This window comes from Capsicum annuum, chromosome 12, assembly GCF_002878395.1.
Source record: "Capsicum annuum cultivar UCD-10X-F1 chromosome 12, UCD10Xv1.1, whole genome shotgun sequence".
Taxonomy (NCBI): Eukaryota; Viridiplantae; Streptophyta; class Magnoliopsida; order Solanales; family Solanaceae; genus Capsicum; species Capsicum annuum.
Genome location: NC_061122.1, coordinates 1,599,107 through 1,624,369, shown reverse-complemented (window position 1 = coordinate 1,624,369; position 25,263 = coordinate 1,599,107). Strand labels below are relative to the sequence as shown.

The 25,263-nt window shown below is 31.4% G+C and overlaps 7 protein-coding genes across 7 annotated transcripts; 2 read left to right on the top strand and 5 right to left on the bottom strand.

Moving 5' to 3' along the window:
- Positions 1 to 1,051: 1,051 nt before the first annotated feature.
- LOC107851534 (DNA-directed RNA polymerases I and III subunit RPAC2) lies at positions 1,052 to 6,824 on the bottom strand. The gene is made up of 4 exons (XM_016696596.2): positions 6,691 to 6,824; positions 2,404 to 2,507; positions 2,167 to 2,243; positions 1,052 to 1,354 (listed from the first exon to the last, which is right to left on the bottom strand). Exons 2-4 carry the CDS (start codon positions 2,502 to 2,504, stop codon positions 1,215 to 1,217), a joined length of 318 nt encoding a protein of 105 aa, XP_016552082.1. The 5' UTR covers positions 2,505 to 2,507; positions 6,691 to 6,824; the 3' UTR covers positions 1,052 to 1,214.
- A 1,288-nt stretch (positions 6,825 to 8,112) lies between these two features.
- Positions 8,113 to 8,766, bottom strand: LOC107850161 (cytokinin riboside 5'-monophosphate phosphoribohydrolase LOG3-like). The gene has a single exon (XM_016694577.1). It carries the CDS (start codon positions 8,764 to 8,766, stop codon positions 8,113 to 8,115), a length of 654 nt encoding a protein of 217 aa, XP_016550063.1.
- Positions 8,767 to 10,890: 2,124 nt separating this feature from the next.
- LOC107849948 (acyl-CoA--sterol O-acyltransferase 1-like) lies at positions 10,891 to 12,151 on the top strand. Its single transcript, XM_016694462.2, has one exon. The coding sequence runs from the start codon at positions 11,042 to 11,044 to the stop codon at positions 12,098 to 12,100; it is 1,059 nt and encodes a 352-aa protein (XP_016549948.1). The 5' UTR covers positions 10,891 to 11,041; the 3' UTR covers positions 12,101 to 12,151.
- A 643-nt stretch (positions 12,152 to 12,794) lies between these two features.
- LOC107850087 (acyl-CoA--sterol O-acyltransferase 1-like) lies at positions 12,795 to 13,863 on the bottom strand. The gene has a single exon (XM_016694538.2). The coding sequence runs from the start codon at positions 13,842 to 13,844 to the stop codon at positions 12,795 to 12,797; it is 1,050 nt and encodes a 349-aa protein (XP_016550024.1). The 5' UTR covers positions 13,845 to 13,863.
- Positions 13,864 to 15,592: 1,729 nt separating this feature from the next.
- Positions 15,593 to 16,978, bottom strand: LOC107849755 (acyl-CoA--sterol O-acyltransferase 1). Its single transcript, XM_016694315.2, has one exon. It carries the CDS (start codon positions 16,692 to 16,694, stop codon positions 15,642 to 15,644), a length of 1,053 nt encoding a protein of 350 aa, XP_016549801.2. The 5' UTR covers positions 16,695 to 16,978; the 3' UTR covers positions 15,593 to 15,641.
- Positions 16,979 to 19,894: 2,916 nt separating this feature from the next.
- Positions 19,895 to 21,014, bottom strand: LOC107851060 (acyl-CoA--sterol O-acyltransferase 1-like). The gene has a single exon (XM_016695956.2). It carries the CDS (start codon positions 20,858 to 20,860, stop codon positions 20,024 to 20,026), a length of 837 nt encoding a protein of 278 aa, XP_016551442.1. The 5' UTR covers positions 20,861 to 21,014; the 3' UTR covers positions 19,895 to 20,023.
- A 2,729-nt stretch (positions 21,015 to 23,743) lies between these two features.
- LOC107851059 (acyl-CoA--sterol O-acyltransferase 1-like) lies at positions 23,744 to 25,214 on the top strand. Its single transcript, XM_016695955.2, has one exon. The coding sequence runs from the start codon at positions 23,749 to 23,751 to the stop codon at positions 24,805 to 24,807; it is 1,059 nt and encodes a 352-aa protein (XP_016551441.1). The 5' UTR covers positions 23,744 to 23,748; the 3' UTR covers positions 24,808 to 25,214.
- The last annotated feature ends 49 nt before the right edge of the window (positions 25,215 to 25,263 follow it).

Below are 25,263 nucleotides of genomic sequence, written 5' to 3'. Positions count from 1 at the left end.
CAACCCTACTTCCTCAAGTTACCCAACTCAGCAATTATAAAATATATATTTTTTTCTATTAGAAATAATAAAGACATCCTTAAATTCCATCCATCTTTCAAGAAGAATAAGAAGAAACACAAAAAAATTGGAAGGGGAAATTTACAAATGGTTGGGAGCATAATATTTTCATACGAAATTATAATATTAAAATATATGTATTACTTTAGTGGATATAAATTGATAAGAAAATGGTCAATTATTCTTGATATAATATATTAACCACTAAGACATGTTCTTCCCACAATCTCCTGATAGGAAGAAATTCTATATCTATAAAAAGATTATTTATTTTCTTGTATTGTATAAATGAGAAGTGGTATGATTGTATATACTTATAGCCTGAACCATCCCTCGACCTATAAATTGATGGTACAACAATCTTGCAAACTACTCAATACATCTACTCAAGATCTCACACACAAAAGTCAATAAAAACCATCCTTGTTTGGCTAATACATCTTAAATATGGATGTCTTTTTATTCATTCATCTTCCTCGAGGACACGGACATTACAGGTTAACAACGGGCCAAACACAGGTTTGAAGTTTTGAATGAGTGTAAGAACAAGTTTTTTTTTCAAGTACACATGTGAAATCAAAACTGTGGTGGTGTATATTACGATCTCAGTTGTACATATATATACTACAATAGCAACGTGAGTGGTCAGTTCATTTTCAATGAAATAATCAGATATTTTCCAGAATCTTGTGATTATTTTCCTGGTTTAGCGATATTTTCCAGAATCTTGTGATTATTTTCCTGATTTAGCAATCTTGTTATGATTAATTTGTGACCGGCTATATGAATCCTCACTATTCCATTTATGCTTAACTCATGTCAATTGTGCATGAACTAAGTATGACAGAAATGCACAACTTACGCGAAGGCAAGTTTTGGAACCATGATTCACCATCACATAAACTAAAACATAGAGTTATAACTTATACCAAACTGTATAGGTTGGTAATCAATCCTAAACAATGTGAAGCATTAAAAATGAAGATCAATATTTCTGCGCGATCAAAGGTACATTCTTTGTATATATATGTAACGAAAAAACAAAAGTTGATGGAGATAAAGATGACAGTAAATGATTCTGCAAAAAGCAACTTTTGGGCAAATAATGTTACAAAATTTCACTTCGACAGAAGGTTATATGAACTTCTTGTCAATCAGTTTTTGATATCCATAGAGCTCAGACCTTTTTCAGTTTTAAACTTCGAAGTAGCCTTGTTAAACGTGTCTCTAACGTTCTCACAGATAAGCATTAGATCCTGACATGAATCGTTCAATACTTCCCTCGCTGGATCTCCTGCGATAGAAGCCAGATAATCTTTACGTACCAAAACTTCAACAGATATCTACGATATTTCTCAGAAAGAATAAGCCAGATAATCTTTACGTACCAAAACTTCAACAGACATCTACGATATTTCTCAGAAAGAATAGTGTATAATCATCACATGGAAGCGTAAAAAGACTATTGCAAATTGTTGTTTCCAATAGTCTATCTATGTGTAGGGGCGGAGCTAAAATATAGTTTGAGGGTTTTGACGATCCCAGTAGCTTTGGTCCAAATTCTGTACAATCATAAACTTTAATCCTTTAATCCTGGCTTCGCCTCTAGCTATGACAGACATAGGTTATGCATGTTGTAGCAATATCTAACTGTCTTACATGAACTCCAAATCAATAAACCGGAAGAAAAACCAGAATTATTAACCGGAAAGGGATCACGATATTCCTCCGACAAAATCAACTGGCCAGAAAGTGACACCAACATAGTTACTGACTAACAAGAATGCCCATAATAAAAGTGGCATGCTACATTAGCAGTATGGATGCAAGAACAGAAAATCTGGTCTGCGAATACATGATGAAAGGCGACACACACCCTCCAAAAGGGCAGTCCGATGCACTAAAGCTCCCGCTATGCATAGGGTCCGGGGAAGGGTCCCACCACAAAGGTGTATTGTACGCAGCCTTACCTTGCATTTCTGCAAGAGGCTGTTTTCAAGGCTTGACTGTGACCTCCTGGTCACATGGCAACAACTTTACCAGTCACACCACGGCTCCCCTTCAAACCGTTGATAAAGATAAGTTGGTGAAAGTTTTTAGATTTACCAGTAGTCTGAACTCTTATGTTCACTCGAGCATCGGAGGGATGAGGAATGCTGTATCCACAAAATGTTACTCTTGGACTGCAAGAAAGTTGATATCAGTTACATCGTAATCTGAAGCTTGTTGCACAAACTACTGTTACTGATCATGCAACGGCAAGATTAACGTGAGATCGATCAGCAGAATAACATTACAAGTCATTAAAACTTGTAGCAAAGTTATGTAAACATATTTACTAACTCTTGATTTAGACTGAATCTGAGAGCATTTGCCAGCGTATGGTCCTCGTCTGTCAACGAGAACGTTGCTTTAGATTGATCTTCAAACGAACCGTGTTCCATTGACTGTCCACAGAAATAATGTCGTTTGAAAATAACTCACCAAATCATTGAAACTCCAAAAAGTAAAAGAGGAACCAATGTAACAAGTACGAGAAGAGCTGTCAAACTATGTTGCTCGGACTCTTCGAAAGTGTCATTTGTGTGCATGTCGGATCCTTCAAAAATAGTTCATTCCTAGCGGATCCGACACGGTGCAGCAACATTTTTAAAGAGTTCAAGCAACTTAGTAGTACTTTTCTTAAGAGCAAAACATAATGTACTGCAGTCAAATCATTAAGGACCTTAATTATAGGCTATGTTGCTCGAATTCTTCAAAAATATTGATGGTTGTGTGTGGGGGACTTCAAAAATAGTTTATTTTTGGAGAATTTGCAACTCGTATGACAATATTTTTGGAGAGTCCGAGCAACCGATATTATAAGGTCAGGATAAACAACTATGAATGTTTATGTTGCTCGGACTTCCCAAAAATGTTGACGCACTCATGTCTTTTGAATATAAGTAATTAAGCACTTTTTGCTCAACATCTTCAAAAATAAAATGCTTAAAGGTCAAAAATACTTAAATAAAAGTCAATTCAAACAACATCACGCCCACCGTGTCTGGGATGGTGACGTCGGTATGGCAGTGTTCGTCCGGGGGTAGCAATGTTTAGCGCACAACCATCGAGGCACCTGACTCGAAAAGGGCTAACTACATAATAAGAGAGTGAAAGCTACCCAGAGTGGAGCCGTCGAGGACGACGGATGCGGAGCGTGGTGGTTTGTTATGATCCATTGCAAAGTCCCATCCGTACTACAAAGTATTGGTGTGGGGTATTTATAGCCTAGGGCTCTCCCACTTTAATAGCTAGCCTTTGGAGCGTGGTTCACCTAACGTTGTAACAACCCTATTGATCAATCTTTGAAGCTAAATTGAATTAAATTAGCTTAAAATTTATATATTAAAAAATTATACGAAAAATACTATAAATTACGATACTTCTTATATTAATACAATGAATGGTCAAAGTAAACCTACCTTGAGCTAAGTGACTTCAACGGCGGCTGAGGAGCAGAGCAGCAATGGGAAAAACAATGAGAATTTCTTTTGGGCTTCTAAAGAAGTTAATAACAATTGGGCTCTTCATATGGGCCGGGTTTTAGGGAATTTTGTTTTGGGCTGGATGTTAAAAGATGGGCTTTAAGACTAAAAGGCTAATAAAACTTGAATTGCCAAGTGTTATTTATTAGGGCAAAATTCAAAAATAGCACACTTATCCACTTAATTATGAGTTTCATAGCAACAGTTTCATAATTCATAATATAGCAAGTTGTATTTTGTATTTTTGCAAACTGTTGCTACAAAAATACAAATACACATGCTACAAAATGTAATTTGATAAACGTGTTGCTATTTTTTATAATTTAATACTTAAGTATGCTACTTTATGTATTTTTTCCTATTTATTACTAGTGGAAACAAAATCTTAATCATTTAGGATAAATTCATTCCGCGAAATTAAAACCCGCCCGATCGAGGCCTCTAATTAAAAATAGAAATCACTTTTAGCACCACAATAATAGAATAAAAAGGATTAATTCATGTAAAGAAGTTTCGTTATTAAGTTATATACTTATTAGGACCCGTTTGACTATAGATTTTGTTTCCACTAGTAATAAATAAAACTTGGCAATTCAAGTGTTACTAGCCCTTTAGCCTTAAAGCCCATCTTTAACATCCAGCCCAAAACAAAATTCCCTAAAGCCCGGCCCATATGAAGAGCCCAATTGTTATTAACTTCTTTAAAAGCCCAAAAGAAATTCTCATTGTTTTCCCCATTCATGTTCTGCTCCACAGCCGCCGTTGAAGTCACTTAGCTCAAGGTAGGTTTACTTTGACCATTCATCGTATTAATATAAGTATCGTAATTTATAGTATTTTTCGTATAATTTTTTAATATATAAATTTTAAACTTAAATGTTAAGCTAGTTTAATTCAATTTAGCTTCAAAGATTGATCAATAGGGTTGTTACAGCGTTAGGTGAACCACGCTCCAAAAGCTAGCTATTAGAGTGGGAGAGCCCAAGGCTATAAATATCCCACACCGATACTTTGTAGTACCGATGAGACTTTGCAACGGATCATAACAAACTACCACGCTACGCATCCGTCGTCCTCGACGACTCCACTCTGGGTAGCTTTCACTCTACTTATCTACTTATTATGTAGGTAGCTCTTTCCTATGTAGCCCTTTTCGAGTCAGGTGCCCAGGTGCCTCGATGGTTGTGCGCTAAACATTGCTACCCCGGCCAAACACTGCCATACCGACGTCACCATCCCAGACACAGTGGGCGCGAAGGGTGATGAGTGGCTCTGAAACTACTGGTACAACCTTAGGAGAACCACACCCCAAAAGCTAGCTATTAAAGTGGGAGAGCTCAAGGCTATAAATACCCCGCACCAATACTTTGTAGTACTGATGTAGGACTTTGAAATGGACCCACCTTTCAAGTAACTACACAAACATTTTCGACCCACTAATGCACTTCTCAAGTGACCACACTTAACTAAATTCAAAACACAGGTTCACATTTCAAGTACCTACACCTAAACATTTTCAAGTTACTAACACACTTCTCAAGTGACCACACTTCACTATATTCAAAACACAAGCCCACCTTTCAAGTAACTACACTTAAAAATTTTCGACTCACTAATGCACTTCTCAACTGACCACACTTAACTAAATTCAAAACACAAGTACACATTTCAAGTACCTACACTTAAACATTTTCAACTCACTAACTCACTTCTCAAGTGACCACACTTCACTATATTCAAAACACAACCCACCTTTCAAGTAACTACACTTGAACATTTTCGACTCACTAATGCACTTCTCAATTGACCACACTTAACAAAATTCAAAACACAAGTTCACATTTGAAGTACTTACACTTAAATATTTTCAAGTCACTAACTTACTTCTCAAGTGACCACGCTTAACTATATTCAAAACACAAGTCCACCCTTCAAGTAACTACACTTAAACATTTTCAACTCACTAACTACCACACTTCACTAAATTCAAAACACAAGTTCACATTTCAAGTACCTACACTTAAACATTTTCGACTCACTAACTCACTTCTCTGGTGACCACACTTAACTATATTCAAAACACAAGTCCCCCTTTAAAGTAACTAAACTTAAACATTTTTGACTCATTAACACACTTCTCAAGTGACCACATTTCAAGTACCTAAACTTAAAACATTTTCGAGTCACTAATTCACTACTCAAGTGACCACACATTAGTAGTTTCAAAACACAAGTTCACCTTTCAACTACCTAAACTTAAATATTTTTGAGTCACTAATTCACTTCTCAAGTGACCACACTTTAGTAAATTCAATTGACAAGTTCACATTTCAACTACCTAAACTTAAACATTTTCGAGTCACTAATTCAATACTCAAGTGACCACACTTTAGTAAAATTAAGAACACAACACTACAATCTCATCACTTCTCCACAAACGAAAAAAATATACTTCTGATTCACAATAAGAAAGATTCCTGACTCATTGGCTAGATATAAGCATGTGTTTCACTAAAATTTATGAAGTCTATGGAAAAAGACTACAACTCCATAATGATTTTTAACTAAATTTTTATCAAAACTAAATAAATATTTAAAAATTATACACGACACACTAATTTGTAATATATCAACTAAATCAAACAAGATTTAGGCCCTGCATTATAATTGTCAGTACAAAATCCTAAATACTATTGCTTGCATTACTAATTACTTTATAGCTTTGTATCTGAACTAAAAATTCCCTTAAGATCTAACAGTATAATTTTTAATTTCGGGTACATTTAAAAATTCTGCTCAACCATACTACTAAGACAAAAACCCTTCTCTCACTTGGAGTTGGAGAAAAGAATATAGTAGTAGTATTATACTTTTACAATAAATAAAAGAAACTTGATTCAATAGAAACAAGGTAATTTAACTTTACCTTTTGAATTTCCCATCAAATTCATTGGGAATATATGGAGTACATCATTAAAAAAGAGAGTAAAAGTTGTTTAAGCTATGCCATCACTTGTAAGACCAAAACCCAAATATTGATAGACTTGAAGTTGAAACGGAGGGTTAATAACGAACTAAATTCACTTTTAATAATTTAGGTCACCTGTGACGGAGAGAGTGGCGGCGGCGGCTGTTTGAGAAGGAGAGACTGGGCGGGTGCTGTTGAGGGATGAACGGAGGGATGCGGATCGGAGACGGAGGTCGGCGAAGTGGAGCGGCGACGGAGGTCGGGAATGGTTTTGGTTTACAGAGAAGGTATAGAGAGAGAGAGAGCGTTTGTAGAGAGACAGGAGGAGAATGGAAGATTTTTTGAGAAATGTGAGATTAGGGTTTTGTTTTGTTAAAAGGACAAAAGTGAATGCTTTGGATCTCACCCGTTGGATCATTTTGATCAACGGTTGAGATAAACCATAACTAAAAATAGGTTAAAATTAAAATTTAATTTATGGCCAAAGGTCAATTTTACTGTAACTGACATCAATTGAGTATACAATCGCCTAAAAATTAAACACCAAAAAAAATTTGAATAGAATTGACTATTATTTTAACAACAATAATTGTGGTAGATCATGCATTTGAAAATTATGAGTGTGTGTATTTACGAAAATAATTTAATTAGTTACCATTATTTATATTTTATGCATATTTTTATATTGATTAAATTGAAAATCGAATCGTTAAGAACTAAAAATCGATTAAAAAAACCTTATTGATTTAATTATTGGTTTAACATAATCAATAACCGATAATATCAAATTGAACCGACCGTTGCATACTACTAATTTCAAGAAAAAAAAGTGAAAATTGATTTTAATATTGACCGTTGATCAAATATGAAGAACGATTGAGACTAAAATTGAGGAGATGAGTCAAATTGAGATTAGAAATTGGGTTAAAAAAAGAATGAATTGGAGATTTCGATTATGTTACCAACAGTGGTCGGTTTTTTTAAATAAATTAAAAAGAAATTTTAAAAAACCGACCACGAGTGGGAGGAAGCGGATGAAATGAGGAGATTAGGGTTAGGTTTTGGGGTTTTTTTTATTTAAAAGGAAAGAATAGGATTCTTTGATCTCAGCCGTTAGATCGGTTTATAATCGACGGTTGAGATCTAGAGGTTGAGAATTTAACTAGGCTTTGACTAAAATTTAAATATTGAATCACAAATTGACAATGATTGTAATGAATTGGCTACAATTGTAATGAATTAAATAGAATAGGCTAAAATTATAAGAACTTGGATAAAATTGGGTTAAAAAGTAAATAAATTGAGTCTAATTAGATAGAATTTGGCTAGAATTGCAATAAATCGGGTAAAATTAATTTAAAATTGTTATGAATTGGCACAATTGAGTTAGAAAATACACAAATTTAAAAAATAATAAAATATTATATTTGAATTGATAAATCGTAAAAATGGTAACCTTATAACTGTAAATGTAAAATAAAATAAGCATGTTTATATATGTTTATATACATATATATAAATGTAAGCATATAACTACGCACAAATTCCTTTTTTTAATCATCGCGCAATTTCTTGTGCTTGAGGGTAGCCAAGTTGTTGCTCCGTATCCCAATTCAACTTCGAAGCAACTCTTTCATGACAAGGAACATATTTCTCGAGTTTCTTGACAAGCTCTGTTGTTGTTGGCGCAGATGCGATGATTTGGCGAGCATTGAGACTGATAAAGCCTTCCCTCACAGCTTTGTCAATAAATGACAATAATGAATTATAATATCCATCCACATTCAGCAATCCTACCAGTTTACCGTGAATGCCAAGCTGTGCCCAACTAATTACTTCGGGTAGCTCATCAAGTGTGCCATAACCACCTGGTAAAACAATAAAAGCATCAGAGTGCCTAGCCATTTCTGTTTTTCTTTGATGCATATGTGCAACTACCTTCACTTTTCCTATTGTTTCACCAGTTAACTCTCTATGCATGAGTGTCTTGGGAATAACTCCAAAAACATGTCTACCGCCATCATGAACTGCTTGTGAAACCAAACCCATTAGGTCTATGCTAACTCCTCCAAAGACCAAATCAATATTTCTTGAGATCAATTTTTTGCCTAGCTCAATAGCAGCATCTTGATAATTACTTTTCTTCCCTTGACTACTCCCACAAAACACACAAATTCTCTTGAATTTTGACACCATAATATCACTTTTCATTTTCTTAATTTTTTTCTACTTTTTTCTCTATAGTAACTCTGCATCACTTAAAAATTGTATGGAAAATGATTTGAAAGTGTGGTATTTATAGGAATTTTTTTGGGTTTTAAAAAGTATTTTAATTATTTTTTTTTTAAATAAAATTGACCATTTAAAAGTTTTGGGCTCCCAACAGTCATATATCCGTTGGGCCCAACGGCTATAATGACCCAACGACAATTTTTTAATAAAATCGACCACAAGTGATCGATTTAAAAGAAAAAGATATTTTAAAAAACGACCAAGTGGTCGATTTTATAAATATTTTTTAATTATATTTAAAAAAAAAACGACCACAAGTGGTGGATATTTTTAAAAATAAATTTAAAAAATAAAAATCGACCACAAGTGGTTGGTTTTTGTAAATATTTTTTAATTATATTTTTAAAAAACGACCACAAGTGGTAGTTTTTTAAAAAAAAATAAAAACCGACCATAAGTGGTAGTTTTTTTTTTAAAAAAATAAAAACCGATCACAAGTGGTCGATTTTTATAAATATTTTTTAATTATATTTAAAAAAAAAAGCCGACCACAAAAGGTAGATTTTAAAAAGAAATATATATATTTTTTAAAACGACCGCAATTGGTCGGTTTTTATAAATATTTTTAATTATATTTTTTAAAAAAAACTGACCACATGTGGTCGATTTTTTAAAAATAAATTAAAAAATATTTTTTAAAAACCGACCACAAGTGGTCGATTTTTATAAATATTTTTAATTACAATTTAAAAAAAAATCTGACCATAAGTGGTTGGTTTTGTTATTTTTAAAAATTTTTATTTATAAAATAAATAATAATTAATATTAAAATTATTGACATAATTATTTTGATTTTTTAAAATATAAAAGCGACCACATGTGGTCGCTTTTAAAAAAAATAATTAAAAGACCGACCACTTTTAGTCGCTTTTTTCAATTTTTTTAGTAGTGTGCATGATAAGTACTTACCAAGCTAGCTCGCTTCAGGATTTCTGGGGAAAGCGATGGAACCTCATGGTAACTGATATACTTTGTCTAACTATCTATGACCCTGTCCGTCCGTGCTCGCAACGTTTTTGGTCTCAGGGCTAATGCATGAGCTTATCTTTAACTACAATAAAAGACTGTTGAAGCCTAATGTCGAATTCATTATCTTCATGGGATAGCTTTGAGTGTTGAAATTATTATCAAGAAAATTTTCAATGCTTCCTCGGATTATTTCATGCCCACTAGCACTTGCATTTATATTTTTCACAAGCTTTTAGTTGGTTGTTTTTTCCTTCACAATCTTTAATAATAGCCCTAAGAAGATGACGTACGTTGGATGTCCTCATCATCCTTTAATAAATTAAAAACCATGAAATTTTCGACCGTTGCGTTTGTAAATCACAACTTCTTCTTAGGTTTAAATGAGGCTGTTGGTCATATTTGACTTTTCACACGTATACTTTTTCTATTATTAATTTTTTAATAAAAAATTGATTAGCAAATATATTCTTTTTTTTTTCTTGAAATATAAAATCATTAAACTATTTCTTTCGTGTACTTTTATTTAGAGTAAATGCTCTATTTCCATCCTAAACTATACACGAAATTGCTGAGACGCATCCGAACTTTAGGAGGGTCCTATTACCCCCTAAACCAATTAAAATCGTATTTTTGACAATCTTAGTGCCTACGTGGCACATTATTGAATCAACACACTGAAGGTCACGTGCCACGTAGGCATTAAGGTTGCCAAAAATACGATTTTAATTGGTTCAGGGGGGTAATAGGACCCTCCTAAAGTTCAGATGTGTTTTAGCAATTTCGTGTGTAATTTAAGGTGGAAACAATGCACTTTCTCTTTTATTTATAATAACTAAATGAGATTTAAGCATCAAACATCAGTAGACGTATATAATATCAAATATCTAATAATTTGATATAAATATTGGGCGTGAAGATCTTTACATCATTATAATATCAAAAATTACTCAACCCCAAACTCTTCACAAAACACTAGACTACTTAACCATGTGCAATCTAATTAAACATCTTTCTTAATTACTAAACATATCTTATATGACATTTGCTTAATTATTTTATCCCAAATATTCCCTTTCACCCAAACCTCAATTTCACATGTTCCCAAAGTCAACAATCATATTGTACGACGATTCATATAATATAATCTTATTTTCTTTCCATTAGAAACAATAAAGACATTTTAAATTTCATCCATCTTTCGAGAAGAAGAAGAAGAAACATAGAAATGGAAGGGGAAGTTCACAATTTCATTGTTGTATGGACTATTGTTTTGGCAAGTGTATGTTATTCTCACACCATAGCCAAATTTATTCCCAATGGCAAATCAAGATTTGTGGCTATTATTCCAATAGTTTGTCTATTTTTTAAACTTCCTCTTTATCTCACCTCCATTAATCTTGGTGGTACAACTTCTTTCTTCATTGCATGGCTAGCCAATTTTAAACTTCTTCTTTTTGCTTTTGGTAAAGGCCCTTTGTCATCAACCCCACCTCTACCACTTTCAACCTTCATTCCATTGGCTTGTTTGCCTATAAAGTTACAAAAATACTCAACTTTTGATGTTGAAGCTAAAAAAAGGGCCACAAATTCAATTTTGGGTCTTGTTATAAAGATTGCACTTCTAGCCATTTTGATAAGGGTGTACACCTATAAAGACTATTTACATCCAAAAATCATTCCCTTCTTCTATTGCCTACACATTTACTTCATGTTAGAGATAATATTGAACATCGTTAGCGCCACCGTTCGAGGGGTGACTCGAGTTGAGCTCGAGCCACCCTCCGACGAGCCTTACAAGACCAGCTCGCTTCAGGATTTCTGGAGCAACAGGTGGAACCTCATGGTAACCAACATACTCCGTCCAACCGTCTACAACCCCGTCCGTTCGGTAATGGCTGACCGAATATCGAGGAAGTGGGCCCCACTTCCAGCTGTCCTCGCGACATTTTTCGTCTCGGGGCTAATGCATGAGCTGATTTTCTACTACATGGGAAGATTGAAGCCTAGTGGTGAAGCCATGATGTTCTTTCTCATTCATGGAGTGGCTTTGAGTCTTGAAATTGTTATAAAAAAAAATTTAAATGGCAAATTTTTTGTTCCTAGAATTATTTCTGGTCCATTAGCACTAGGATTTATAATTTTCACAAGCTTTTGGCTATTTTTTCCACCTTTTTTGAGGGGTAATACTGAGCTTAAAGCATGTACTGAATCTATTGCTTTCTTAGAATTTATTAGGTCTGGTAAATTAATTAGTCCAACCAATTTCACATGTCCACTTCTATAAAAAAAAATATTTACTCATGGTGGACTAATTAAGATTGTATGAATTATGATCAAATTTATTTGAATGCCATGTGAAATTTACATTTTTTGGTACTTCTGAAAAGGTTAAAAAGGTAGCTGATTACTATCTTTCAAAAGCAACTTAGCTTAAATATTCCTTCAAAGTTCAAACATATTTATACATATATATTTTTCTAATAATAATATATTAAATACTATTGGTTATTAGCTGCATACGTTACATTTTATAGGATAATAAATACACGGGATTATTAAAAAGAGAGAAGACTTTTTTGAAACGTCAAATAATAGTGACAATAATACATTTATTATAAAAGGAGAGTTGAAATATATTATGTAGTTTTAACTAATTTATTCGAATAATAATGGCAATTGGAAAAATAAATTATAAAGCATCTTAAAGTCAAGTTCACATTTTCTTCTAAAGTAAGCAAGGTTAGAATGAGATATCTCTATTTTTAATATGAGATTTCGGTTTCAAGTATCGGGAATAAAAAAAATCCTAGCGAAATGAAGTTTCTTTTTTATTAGGTCATACATAATCAGATCTGATCATCGAATATCAATAAATTATTCACAGCAAAAAGCTTTCTTTTCTTGAAAAGAGAAAATTTTGAAATTACAAGTTATATAATTTGAGATTATTCTATTTCAATGTGAACAATTGACTAGTTTTACATGAATGGACAAGTAATATTGGCAGGACTAACCAATTTGCCATACCTAATAAATTGTAAAAATGCAATATATTCAGTACATGCCTTAAAATCTGGTCTACCCCTCAAAAATGGTGGAAAAAACAACCAAAAACTAGTCAAAATTATAAATAATAATGTTAATGGACCAGAAATAAACTTAGGAATACAAATTTTGCCATTCAACAATATCTTGATCATAACTTCAAGACTCAAAGCCACTCCATGCATGATAAAAAAACATGTGACTTCCCAACTAGGTTTCACTCTTGTAATGTAGTAAAAAATCAGCTCATGCATTAACCCCGAGGCGACGAACGTGGCGAGCATCGCGGGAAGTGGGGCCCACTTCCTTGAGATCCAGTCTGTAATCATTGACAAGACGGGGTCGTAGATGGTCAGACGGAGGATATTGGTTACTATGAGGTTCCACCTCCTGCCCCAGAAATCTTGAAGCGAGCTAGTCTTGTAAGGCTCGTCAAAAGGTGGCTCGAGCTCAACTCGACTAGCAACTCGAACCATAGTGCTAATAATATTAAATATGATTTCTAGAGTAAAGTAGAGGTGGAAGCAATAACAAAAGAAAATGAATTTTGGATGCAAATTTTTTCTATAATTATACACCTTTATCAAAATGGCTAGAAGTGCAATCTTGGTGACAAGATTGAAAGTTGAATTATTTTTGGTTTTAACATGACTAGTTGAATATTTTTGCAACTTTATAGGCAAACAAGCTAAGGGAATGAATGTTGAAAGTGGTAAAGGTGGGGTTGTTGACAAAGGGCCTTTACCAATGGCTAAAAGAATAATCTTGAAATTGGCTAGCCATGCAATGAAGAAAGAAGTAATGCCACCAAGATTAATGGAGTTAAGATAAAGAGGAAGTTTGAAAAATAGCCAAACTATTGGAATAATAGCCACAAATCTTGATTTGCCTATTGGAATAAATTTGGCTATGGTGTGACAATAACATAAACTTATTAAGATAATAGCCCATACTACTGTGAAATTGTTCATCTCCCCTTCCATTTTTCTCTTGTTTTTCTTCTTCTTCTTGGAAGTTGGTTTATATGTTTTTTCACATGAAGTCCATTTTGTTATATACTGACAATCAAATGTAATCAAATTACTGTATTTAGAAAACAACTATATATAGGCAATCTTCTACAGTTTTTGACTATATACTATATCAAGGGTATATAATAAATATCATAGACGTCTATTTTGTTCTATATACTGACATTTCAATGTAATCAAACTGAAAATAACTATATATATATATATATATATAAGCAGTGACCGAGTCAGGATTTTCACTAAGGGGATTCAGAAGTAAATATACGAACTAATCGAAGGGGTTCAACAGGGACTTTGGATTAAAAAAGATTCCCAAGTTGTCCAATTAAATGAGAGTCCTCCAAGTTTTTTAAATTAGGTGGGAGGGACAACTTTTTTTCGATTTTTTTTTTTAAGTTTTTCCGTCCAAACAACTTGTCTCAGTTGTAGAACAACTTTGGTAGTTGTTCGACAACTTTGCGAAGTTGTTCAACAACTGCGCGAAGTTGTTCAGACAACTAATGTAGTTGTCCAACAATTATCCTAGTTGTTCAAAAGATTTAGTTTTATTTTTTTAATAAACTTGCGGGACCCACTTATCCCCTTTTCTTAATTGGAAACTTGGGAGGGTCTTTTGACTCATTTTTCAGTATAATTTTTCTTCGAAGCTCCTCAATGTATATAAGCATTCTTCTAGAGTTATACTATACATTATCAATGGGATAAAGTAATTTTACACCACTAATGTTCTCTAGCACGTTATAACATATAGTCCTTATTTTCAAGTTACTAATGTCAAATTTTATATGAATACAACAATAATTATGACTTGGATAATCTAATTCTTTCATATTATCAGTGTATTAGGTAAACACATTTTTTATATACTGTAAGTGTAAATCTGTAAATAATAATAATTTATTATAATAAGTTGAACAAGTCAAGATATATTTCTACCGTTATACAAATAGAGAAGACTTTTTGAACCGCTGATCAATAGTGACAATGATATAACTATTTTTAAAAAGAAATTCTACATATATTATGTATTTTTAACTAATATATTCAAATAATAATAATTAATGACACATGGAAAATAAATTATGAAGCATCTTATGCTCTTGATTTTGACGCCAGCAAAGTCAAATTCACATTTTCTTCTAAAGTAAGCTAAGGTTAGGAGGCTTTTTTTTCTTTTTTTCTTAATATGATATGTAGTGATATCGTGTAAAATATTTTATACGATAGATATCAATGTAGTTTAATCGGTTATAGCGAAATGATTTCTCTATCTTTGATTGGAGTTTTCGGATTCAAATTTTGCAAATAAAAACCGCCCATTAGAGAGCAATTACCTTTTATTGGCCACACACGACGAATAAAGATGAATCAGACCAGTAAATTCCGAACATAAAATAATTATATACACACAAAAAAAAATTCTTGAAAAGAGAAAATTTTGAAATTATAAATTACTACTGTTATGAAACGGACAACAATAAGCAATACCACAAGATGAAAGAAAACAAGAACACACAGATTTACGTGGAAATTCTTGACGGAAAAAATCACGGGCAGAGGAGGAGGAATTTCATTATAATGGCGTATTTATCGGCCCGATCCCTCCGCTACCACCACAGACGCCACAAAAAATCACAAACATGGATCGCACCGCGAATTTTTAAGGGCCGAATCAACAAAATTCGGGTCACAAACTCTAACAACTACAATTTGAGATTGTGCTATTTCAATATGAACAATTAACCAGTCTTACATACAAGTGATATTTGTAGGACTAACCAGTTTACTGTACCTAACAAATTGAAAAAAAGCATTATATTCAGTACATAATTTAACATCTAACTTAGCCCTCAATAATGGTGGAAAACACAACCAAAAACTTGTCAAAATTATAAATACTAATGCTAATAGACCAGAAATAAACCTAGGGACCAAAAATTTGTTATTTAACAATTTCTTAATCATAATTTCAAGACTCAAAGCAACTCCATGAATGATGAAAAACCATGTGAGTTCCCAACTAGGTTTCACTCTTGCAATATAGTAAAAAATCAGCTCATGCATTAACCCCGAGACGAAGAACGTGGCGAGCACTGCTGGATGTGGGGCCCAGTTCTTTGGGATATGTCTTGCCAATACTGAACGAATAGGGTAGTAGATAGTTGGACGGAGTATATTGGTTACCATGAGATTCCACCTCCTGCCCCAGAAATCTTGAAGCGAGCCGGTCTTGTATGGCTCATCAAAAGGAGGCTCAAGCTCGATTCGGCTCGCAACTCGAACCATAGTGTTAATCATGGTCAATATGATTTCTAGAGCAAAGTAAATGTGGAGGCAATAACAAAAGAGAATGATTTTTGGATGTAAATGGTTTTTATAACTATACACCCTTATCAAAATGGCTAGAAGTGCAATTTTGGTAACAAGAATGAGAGTTGAATTTTTGGCCTTTTTGTTGGTTTCAACATGGCTAGGTGAATGTTTTTGTAACTTTACAGGCAAACAAGTCAAGAGAATGAATGTTGAAAGTGGTAGAGGTGGTGTTGGTGACAAAGGGCCTTTACCAAAGGCAAAAAGGATAATCTTGAAAGTGGCTAGCCATGCAATGAAGAAAGAAGTAAGACCACCAAGATTAGTGGAGGTAAGATAAAGAGGAAGAATGAAAAATAGACAAACTATTGGAATAATAGCCACAAATCTTGATTTGCCATTGGGAAATAATTTGACAATTGTGTGAGAATAATATGAACTTGTTAAGACAATAGCCCATACCACTATGAAATTGTTGATCTCTCCTTCCATTTCTTCTTCTTCTTGGAAAAATGGCTTTAATTAAGTGATTATTATATATATAATTTTTGTTATAGAAAAAGCAAGCATATAATGATGATGGACCTAGGGCGCATATGATGATATGAAGTGGGGTTGGGGTTTTTTGTTTTTGGGGTAGGGAGGAGAGAGTGGGGTGGGGGGTTAGGCTAGAGGGTCCCATAATTAAATTGGTCCTCATCAAATGTATATTTTATTATCAAGACATATGTATTGCACATGATGAAGGAGATTTGATATCACTAGTATTTATAAGAGTGAAGAAGCATGTAGCTATTCATGCTCCTTGGTATTACTAGTATTAATAAGAGTGAAGAAGCATGTACCTATTCATCAACATGCCTGCTCCGTAATTTTATTATATTATTTTTAATTAATTATTTTAGTTATTTATATATAAGAAAATTAATAATGATTAATTAAAAAAAGGTAAAATAGATATTTATGACATGTCTGTTTCAGCTGATTCAATTGTAATTTTATTATATCACCTCAAATTAATTATTATAAGTCATCTAGGTATTAAAAAATTAATAATATTTAATAAATAATAAAATAGATATAAATGATAAATCAATTCTTGATGTTTTAAATTAATAGGACATCTTATATGAGACTTATTTAAAAAAAAATCACAAGTATGTTTGTTCTATGATTTTACTATATTACCCCTAATTAATTATTGTAAAATATTTACATATAAGAAAATTAATAATATTTAATAAAAAAAATAAAATAGACATTTATGACATGCCTACTTCAACTGTTTCAACCGTAATTTTACTCTATCAACCCTAATTAATTATTATAAGTCATTTAGGTATTAAAAATTTAATAATATTTAATAAAAATAAAATTGACATAAAATGATAATTAATTCTTGATGTTTTAAATTAACATGACATCTTATATGAGACTCATTTAAAATAATTTCACAAATATTTTTCTCATGGTAATTTTGTTATATCACTTCTAATTAGGTATTATAAGTCATTTAGGACATATCCAGCTTCAATCATAAAATTTGGTTGACTGTCGAATTTATTTTAGTGCTACTTAAATTGGAATAGAAAAAAAGTATTATAAATCATAATAATTAAAAACTTAAATTATTTTAAGAATATAATTGAATATCAATGCCACAAAAATTTGAATAAGGAGAGTAACATATATCATTGAAAATTACATAAAAAATATTATAAATTACAATAGCTAACAATTTAAAATATTTAAAAACATATTAAGAATCTGATTGATTATCTAAATTATATTTGTGTCACGTAAATTCGGGATAGTTTTGACATTTTATAATTGGCATGTTTTATTGTTTTGATTTAGTAATTTATTGATTCAAATGATGTTTTCAAATTTAACATGTTTTAAAAATTTAGTACTTTATTTATTTTAATTTATTTACTTTATTTTGGTAAAATATTATAGATTTAAAAATTATGCAAAAAAAATAATTATAAGTCATAACTATTAACATCTTATAATATTTTAAAAACATATAGTAAAAAATATGATTGACTTTTGAAATTCTAATAGTGTCACATAAGTTGCGATAAAGCAAGTAACATAAATTATTTGAAATTACATTAAAAGATACTAAAATCACAAAGATTAACAACTTAAAATATTTTGAAAAAATATATTAGTAAAAAAAAATTGGCCAACTCACTAAATTCTAAAATTGGGACAAAGCGAGTAACATAAATTACTAAATTACATTAAAGATACTATAAATCACAATGATTAGAAACTTAAATTATTTAAAAATTTGATTGACACTCCAAATGCTATTTGTGCTACATAAATTGAGATAACTTAAATAACATATGTTGGGCTCATGCTGGCACGGGCTACGGTGTCCAGTAATATAAAGAGGTATGGGCTAAATTTTTTATATTGACACTTCAATTTAATTAAATAATTTAGAAATTAAACCAACTATATATAGGATTGTTTATAACTCAGACTATATCAATTGTATAATAATTTTTACACTATTAATTCCTTTATACTATCTGTGTATTTTAGTTTAACACATCTTGATTCTATGTATTGTAGGTGTAAATCAGTAAACTATAACAAGGGTATTGAGTATGTTTCTACATTTAAAACATCATGTTGAATAACAATTTAGCAATGCTAGTCATTAGTTTGTTTTTTTTTTTTTTTAATTTCAAAATAACCCCAGTAATCTTACTAATTAAAATTTACATTAAGACTCATTTATAAGGAAAGATAATGCCCTTTAATGGCATTATAGTATATTAGTACAATTAGTTATTAGCTTCATATGTTACATTAATATGATTCTAAAATAAATCATCAAAATCAACAAACGATTATTACACAAAAAGAGAAACCTTTTGAATCGCCAACCAATATAGTGACAATAATACATTGATTATAAAAGGTAGGGTGGGCATTCGATATTTTTAAAGTTCAAATTCAGTAATTTGATAATCGGTATTTTAACGTAGATATCATATACTATACTTATAAACATCGGTTCAATAATTTGATAATTGATAAATTAAACTTCGGTTTGGTACGGTATTTGTTAATACCATATTAAAGTAGATGTACAAATGTATGTTTAAACTTCAAAGAGTATATTAAATAGAAACCCTATTTAGTATTTTTTTTTTGTTGCTTTTAACGAATATATTACCAAGCTCCAAGAGTTCTTTGGATGACTAATATCATTGTCTATTGGGTTGGATATATATATATATATATATATATATATATAAAATTCAATATTCGGTAAATACCGAATACCAATTGCAGTATTAATATCTTGTACCAAACTCAATCTCGAATGCTGAAATGTTGAAATTTTACCCTCATATACCATACCAAGTACTGAATTACCGAATACCAATTACCAAATTTTTTGGTTCGATTCGATAATTCAATTTTTGATATTTTATGCCCGACCCTAATAAAAGGAGCTTCGAATATCAAATAATTATACATAACAAAAAAGCTTTTTTGTGAAATGAGAAAGTTTTGAAACTAAAATTCATACAATATTTTTTTTCACTTGAACAATTAACTAGTTTTACATGAATAATGGACAAGTGATATTTGCAGGACTAACTAGTTTACCATATCTAATAAATTCTAAAAATGCAATAGATTCAGTACACCCTTTAACATCTGGTTGACCCCTCAATAATGGTGGAAAAAACAACCAAAAACTAGTTAAAATTATAAATCCTAATGATAATGGGCCAGAAATAAACCTAGGGACCAAAAATTTGTTATTTAACAATTTTTTAATCATAATTTCAAGACTCAAAGCCACTCCATGCGATAAAAAACAATGTGACTTCCCAACTAGGGTTCTCTCTAGTAATTTGGTAAAAAATCAGTTCATGCATTAATCCCGAGACGAAAAACGTGGCGAGCACCGCAGGAAGTGGGGCCCACTTCCTCGGGATGTGTCTCGCCATTACAGAACGAATGGGGTCGTAGACAGTTGGACGGAGTATATTGTTTACCATGAGGTTCCACCTCCTGCCCCAGAAATCTTGAAGCGAGCTGGTCTTGTACGGCTGATAAAAAGGTGGCTCAAGCTCGACTCGGCTCACAGCTCGAACTAAATTGCTAACCATGGTTAATACGATTTCTAGGAAGAAATAAATGTGGAGACCATAACAAAAGAGCAAGAATTTTGGATGTAAATTGTTTTTATAATTATACACCCTTATCAAAATGGCTAGAAGTGCAAATTTGGTAACAAGATTGAAATTTGAATTTGTGGTCTTTTTTGTGGTTTCAACATTATCATTAGTTGAATAATATTTTTGAAATTTTATAGGCAAACAAGCCAAAGGAATGAATGTTGAAAGTGGTAGAGGTGGGGTTGATGATAAAGGGCCTTTACCAAAAGCAAAAAGAAGAATTTTGAAAGTGGCTAGCCATGCAATGAAGAAAGATGTAATGCCACCAAGATTAATGGAGGTAAGATAAAGAGGAAGAATGAAAAATAGACAAACTATTGGAATAATAGCCACAAATCTTGATTTGCCTATGGAAATAAATTTGGCTATGGTGTGAGAATAATATAAACTTATTAAGATAATAGCCCATACCACTATGAAATTGTGAATCTCCCCTTCCATTTCTTCTTTTCTTCTTCTTCTTCGTGTTGGAAAAAAATGGCGTTAACTAAGAGATAATTTTTTTATTTTTTTTTTATACAACAATAAAGTGTAGTGATGATGGATCTAGGGGACATATGGAAGTGGGGTTGGAGTTGGTGGTGGGGATTCACAAAATTAAATTAAGGGAAAAATTCTGAAATAACATATTTATCCTTTTAATTATGAGTTTTATAATAATTGTTTCATAATTATATAATATACCAGTTGTATTTTATATTTTTGCAAACTGTTGCTACAAAAATGCAAATAAATATGATTTTTACTGCCCTTATGATCGATATATATTTTGTATTTTTACAAATTGTTGCTACAAAATACAAATACAAATACTACAAAATGTAATTTAATAAAAGTATTGCTATTTTTTATGATTTAATACTTAAATATGCTACTTTATGTATTTTTTCTTTAAATTAACCTTTAATAGTTCTTTATCATAGGTATGTCCTTCATATGATCAAGAAAATTTTGTATCCTTTTTTATTTTTATTTCAATTAATTTGTCTGATTTTCACTTGATATAAAATTTTAAAAATAAATAATTTTTTTATTTTTAGATTAAAAATATTTAAAATATAGAAACATATCTTTTAATCTTGTTTTCTAAAACATGCAATCTGAAAAGTTAGAGTTACAGAGCTGTAAAAAAAGAAAAGAAATAATTTTTTTTAAAATAAATTAGAAACGAAAATAAGACAAATAAATTGATACGAAAAAATAATACAAAGAATGTTAATCTTTTTATACTAATAATTTAATATAATTAAATTATTTAAATGATAATTTTCGTAGCAACTATTTTTTTAATCGTTTTTTATGTAATGTTATATTGTATGTTTTTTATAAAATATTTTATTATAATAATTAAAAATATTCGAATGCAATTTGTAGCTTTGTTTCATCCCATCTTCTTCTTAATCATGAAAGTCTTGTGATAACTTATTATTACTACTAATACTACTTTTTCTTGATAATTTTTTTACTTTTTGTTGGTTATAATATTAGTGTGTAAAAGCAAAGACAGTCAAATTTGGAAGTTTGTTGAAAATTAGTCTTCACCTTAATTTGGGGTCCCCTGTCTTTTCTTGAAAATTGAATTATAATTAAGTGTCATGTTCATCGAAGTTGTAACAATATTAAATGTCATGTTCATAGAAGTTGTAAAAATATTAAGTAGCCGTTTTGATGATGAAAATTATTTTATTTTTTTAAAAAATTATTTTACTTTAAAGAAAAAAGTGAAAACGAGATGTGTTTGGTCATGAAAATTTTAAATATGATTTCGAAATTGTATTTGAAAACTTGTTTTCATCTTTTTCACCCATACTTCTATCACAAATTTCAAAAATAATTTTAATTTATATTCATGGCCAAACACAACTCTAACTCCAACTTCAACTTCAGCTCCAACTTCAAAAAATTAAATTTTCATGGCCAAACGGGGTCTAAGTGTCATGTTCATCAAAGCTATAACAATAGGGGTCGTATTTTATTACGTATATGAGATAATTTATTCTATTACTATAGTATAAATGGTGAGATAAATATTTTTTTTGTTTTTTCATCCGATGTCTGGTACCCACACTGAAATCCGACCAATCCGAATTCGCGGCGCGTAGGGCCCCATTCAGATGGAAACACTCCGTACCAAGGATTTTTTCATTCCAAGGCTCGAACCAGAGACCTCTGGTTAAGGGAGGAGCAACCCCATTCACTGCACCACATCCTTTGGTGGTGGTGAGATAAGTATTATCGAAACTAACTGATACCTCCAATCAAATACGAAATAAAATAATCTTGTATTTTATCCCAAAATTATTTATCTCTTATATCTTATATCAAACGATCCCTAAATAATTTACTCCATTTGTTCATTGTTACTTGTCTCATATTACCTTGATATTCTCCTTACAAAGCAATAAATAAAATAATTATCCACATCCTTCTGAGTGGACGAGAATAAAATGATTTTTCAGAATAATCATAATAAAGTAATTTTTCATCGTCCTACAAAACGAAAGAAATCACTATCAAACTGTTTATTATACTCCATCCATTTTTAAATAGTTGGACCTTTTTCTAAAATTATTATTTTAATTTAGTTGTTCTTTTTATGAAATCAAAAAAGATTTATTATGTTTCAGTTTAGTTGTCTCATATAAAAAATTTAAAACATCAAAATTAACTTCCAAGTTTGAAGTTGGGTTTTACCAAAGTGTTTTGTCATCAGTCTGAAGTTTGCCAAAATTGACTAAGTTTTAAATAGTTTTTAAAAATTGAATATAGAATTATTTTTCAAATGAATTGAACAATATTTTTAATTTCTATTTTGTTTTCCAAGTCTTTAAACCTGAGATCTGATGTCATCTGTAGAGCTTGGACTTTTTAGATTCAAATATTTGAATTAAACAAACATATTACACATCATAAACAAGTGTATATGTAATGCACATATGTTACATACATTAATAATATATCGAAGTTGTGTACTACATTCAGACCTCTCTATAATAATATTTTATTAGACTGATCAAGTTTTCTTTGGAGCCGACATTCATGTTATGTTATGTTATGTTGCATTTTTTCTATAATCACATTTCGTTGTAGCAATAAAAAGTTATCTGGACAAATGATGCAATAATTATAAAAAGGTTTGACTATATATATTTCATAATAAATAATCATATGGTGACTAATCTTTATGTGAAAATGAAATATTTCCTGCCCTCCCTTCTAGATAACCCCTAGCTAGGTCAACAATCATAACATATAATTTTTCTCTAATTGAAAATAATAAATACATCTTTAAATTCCATCATCTTTCAAGATGAAGAAGAAACAAAGAAATGGAAGGAGAAATTCACAATTTCATTGTTGTATGGGCTATTATCTTAACAAGTTTATGTTATTCTCACACCATAGCCAAATTCATTCCCAAAGGCAAATCAAGATTTGTGGCTATTATTCCAATAGTTTGTCTATTTTTTAAACTTCCATTTTGTCTTTCTTCTATCAATCTTGGTGCCAATACTTCTTTCTTCATTGCATGGCTAGCCAATTTTAAACTTCTTTTATTTGCTTTTGGTAAAGGCCCTTTGTCATCAACCCCACCTCTACCACTTTCATCATTCATTCCCTTGGCTTGTTTGCCTATAAAGTTACAAACATCATCAATTAAAACCACCCAAAAGAGTAAAAAATCAACTTTAAATCTTGTTACCAAGATTGCACTTCTAGCCATTTTACTAAGGGTGTATAACTATAAAGACTATTTGCATACAAAAATCATCCTCTTTTTATATTGCCTCTACATTTATTTATCGCTAGAAATCATGTTGACCATGATTAGCACCATGGTTCGAGTCGCTAGCCGAGTCGAGCTTGAGCCACCCTTTGACGAGCCTTACAAGACCAGCTCGCTTCAAGATTTCTGGGGCAGGAGGTGGAACCTCATGGTAACCAACACACTCCATCCGGCCATATACGTTTCTGTACGGTCAATGGTGATAGACCGTGGGCCCCACTTCTCGAGGAAGTGGGCCCCACTTCCCGCTGTGCTCGTCACGTTCATTGTCTCCGGCCTAATGCATGAGCTGATTTTCTACAACATTGGAAGACTAAAGCCTAGTTGGGAAGTCACATTCTTCTTTATCATACATGGGGTGGCTTTGTCACTAGAAATTGTGATAAAAAAATTGTTGAATGGCAAAATTATGATTCCTAAAATTATCTCAGGACCATTAACATTAGGATTTATAATATTCACAAGCTTTTGGTTGTTTTTTCCACCTTTTTTAAGAGGTAAAGCAGATGTTAAAGCATGTGCTGAGTTTATTGCTTTCTTAGAATTTGTTAAGTGTGGTAAACTAGTTAGTCCTACCAATGTGACATGTCCACTACTATAAGACTAGTAGTCCATTTAAAGCTTTTGGAAAACCAAAAATGTTTGTTTAGTTTTCAACACAAAAGAAGAATGTTATGTATAGCTAATATATGTAGTTTTCAACACAAAAAGAAGAATTTTATGTATCTTCATTGGATGTATCAGAAGCTAATTATGTATCTCGATAGATCCAAAGTCGAAAAAAACGCATCAAAAGCTAATTATGTATCTTTACAAAGAAAAAAATGTATCTTCGTTCGATGTATTCGGGAGCTAATTATGTATCTCAGAAGACTCAAAATCGAGATTTTCAGTAATTATGTAAAACATTGAAATTTTTTATAGTTAAGTTCCAAACTGTCGGAATTTATGTTGTTCGTCCATGATTTTTTCTTTATGCGTCCAACCAAATAAAGTATTATTTTATGTAAATTGTTGTGTATTGAGATTAATAAAAATCAATCAAATGATCCGTTAA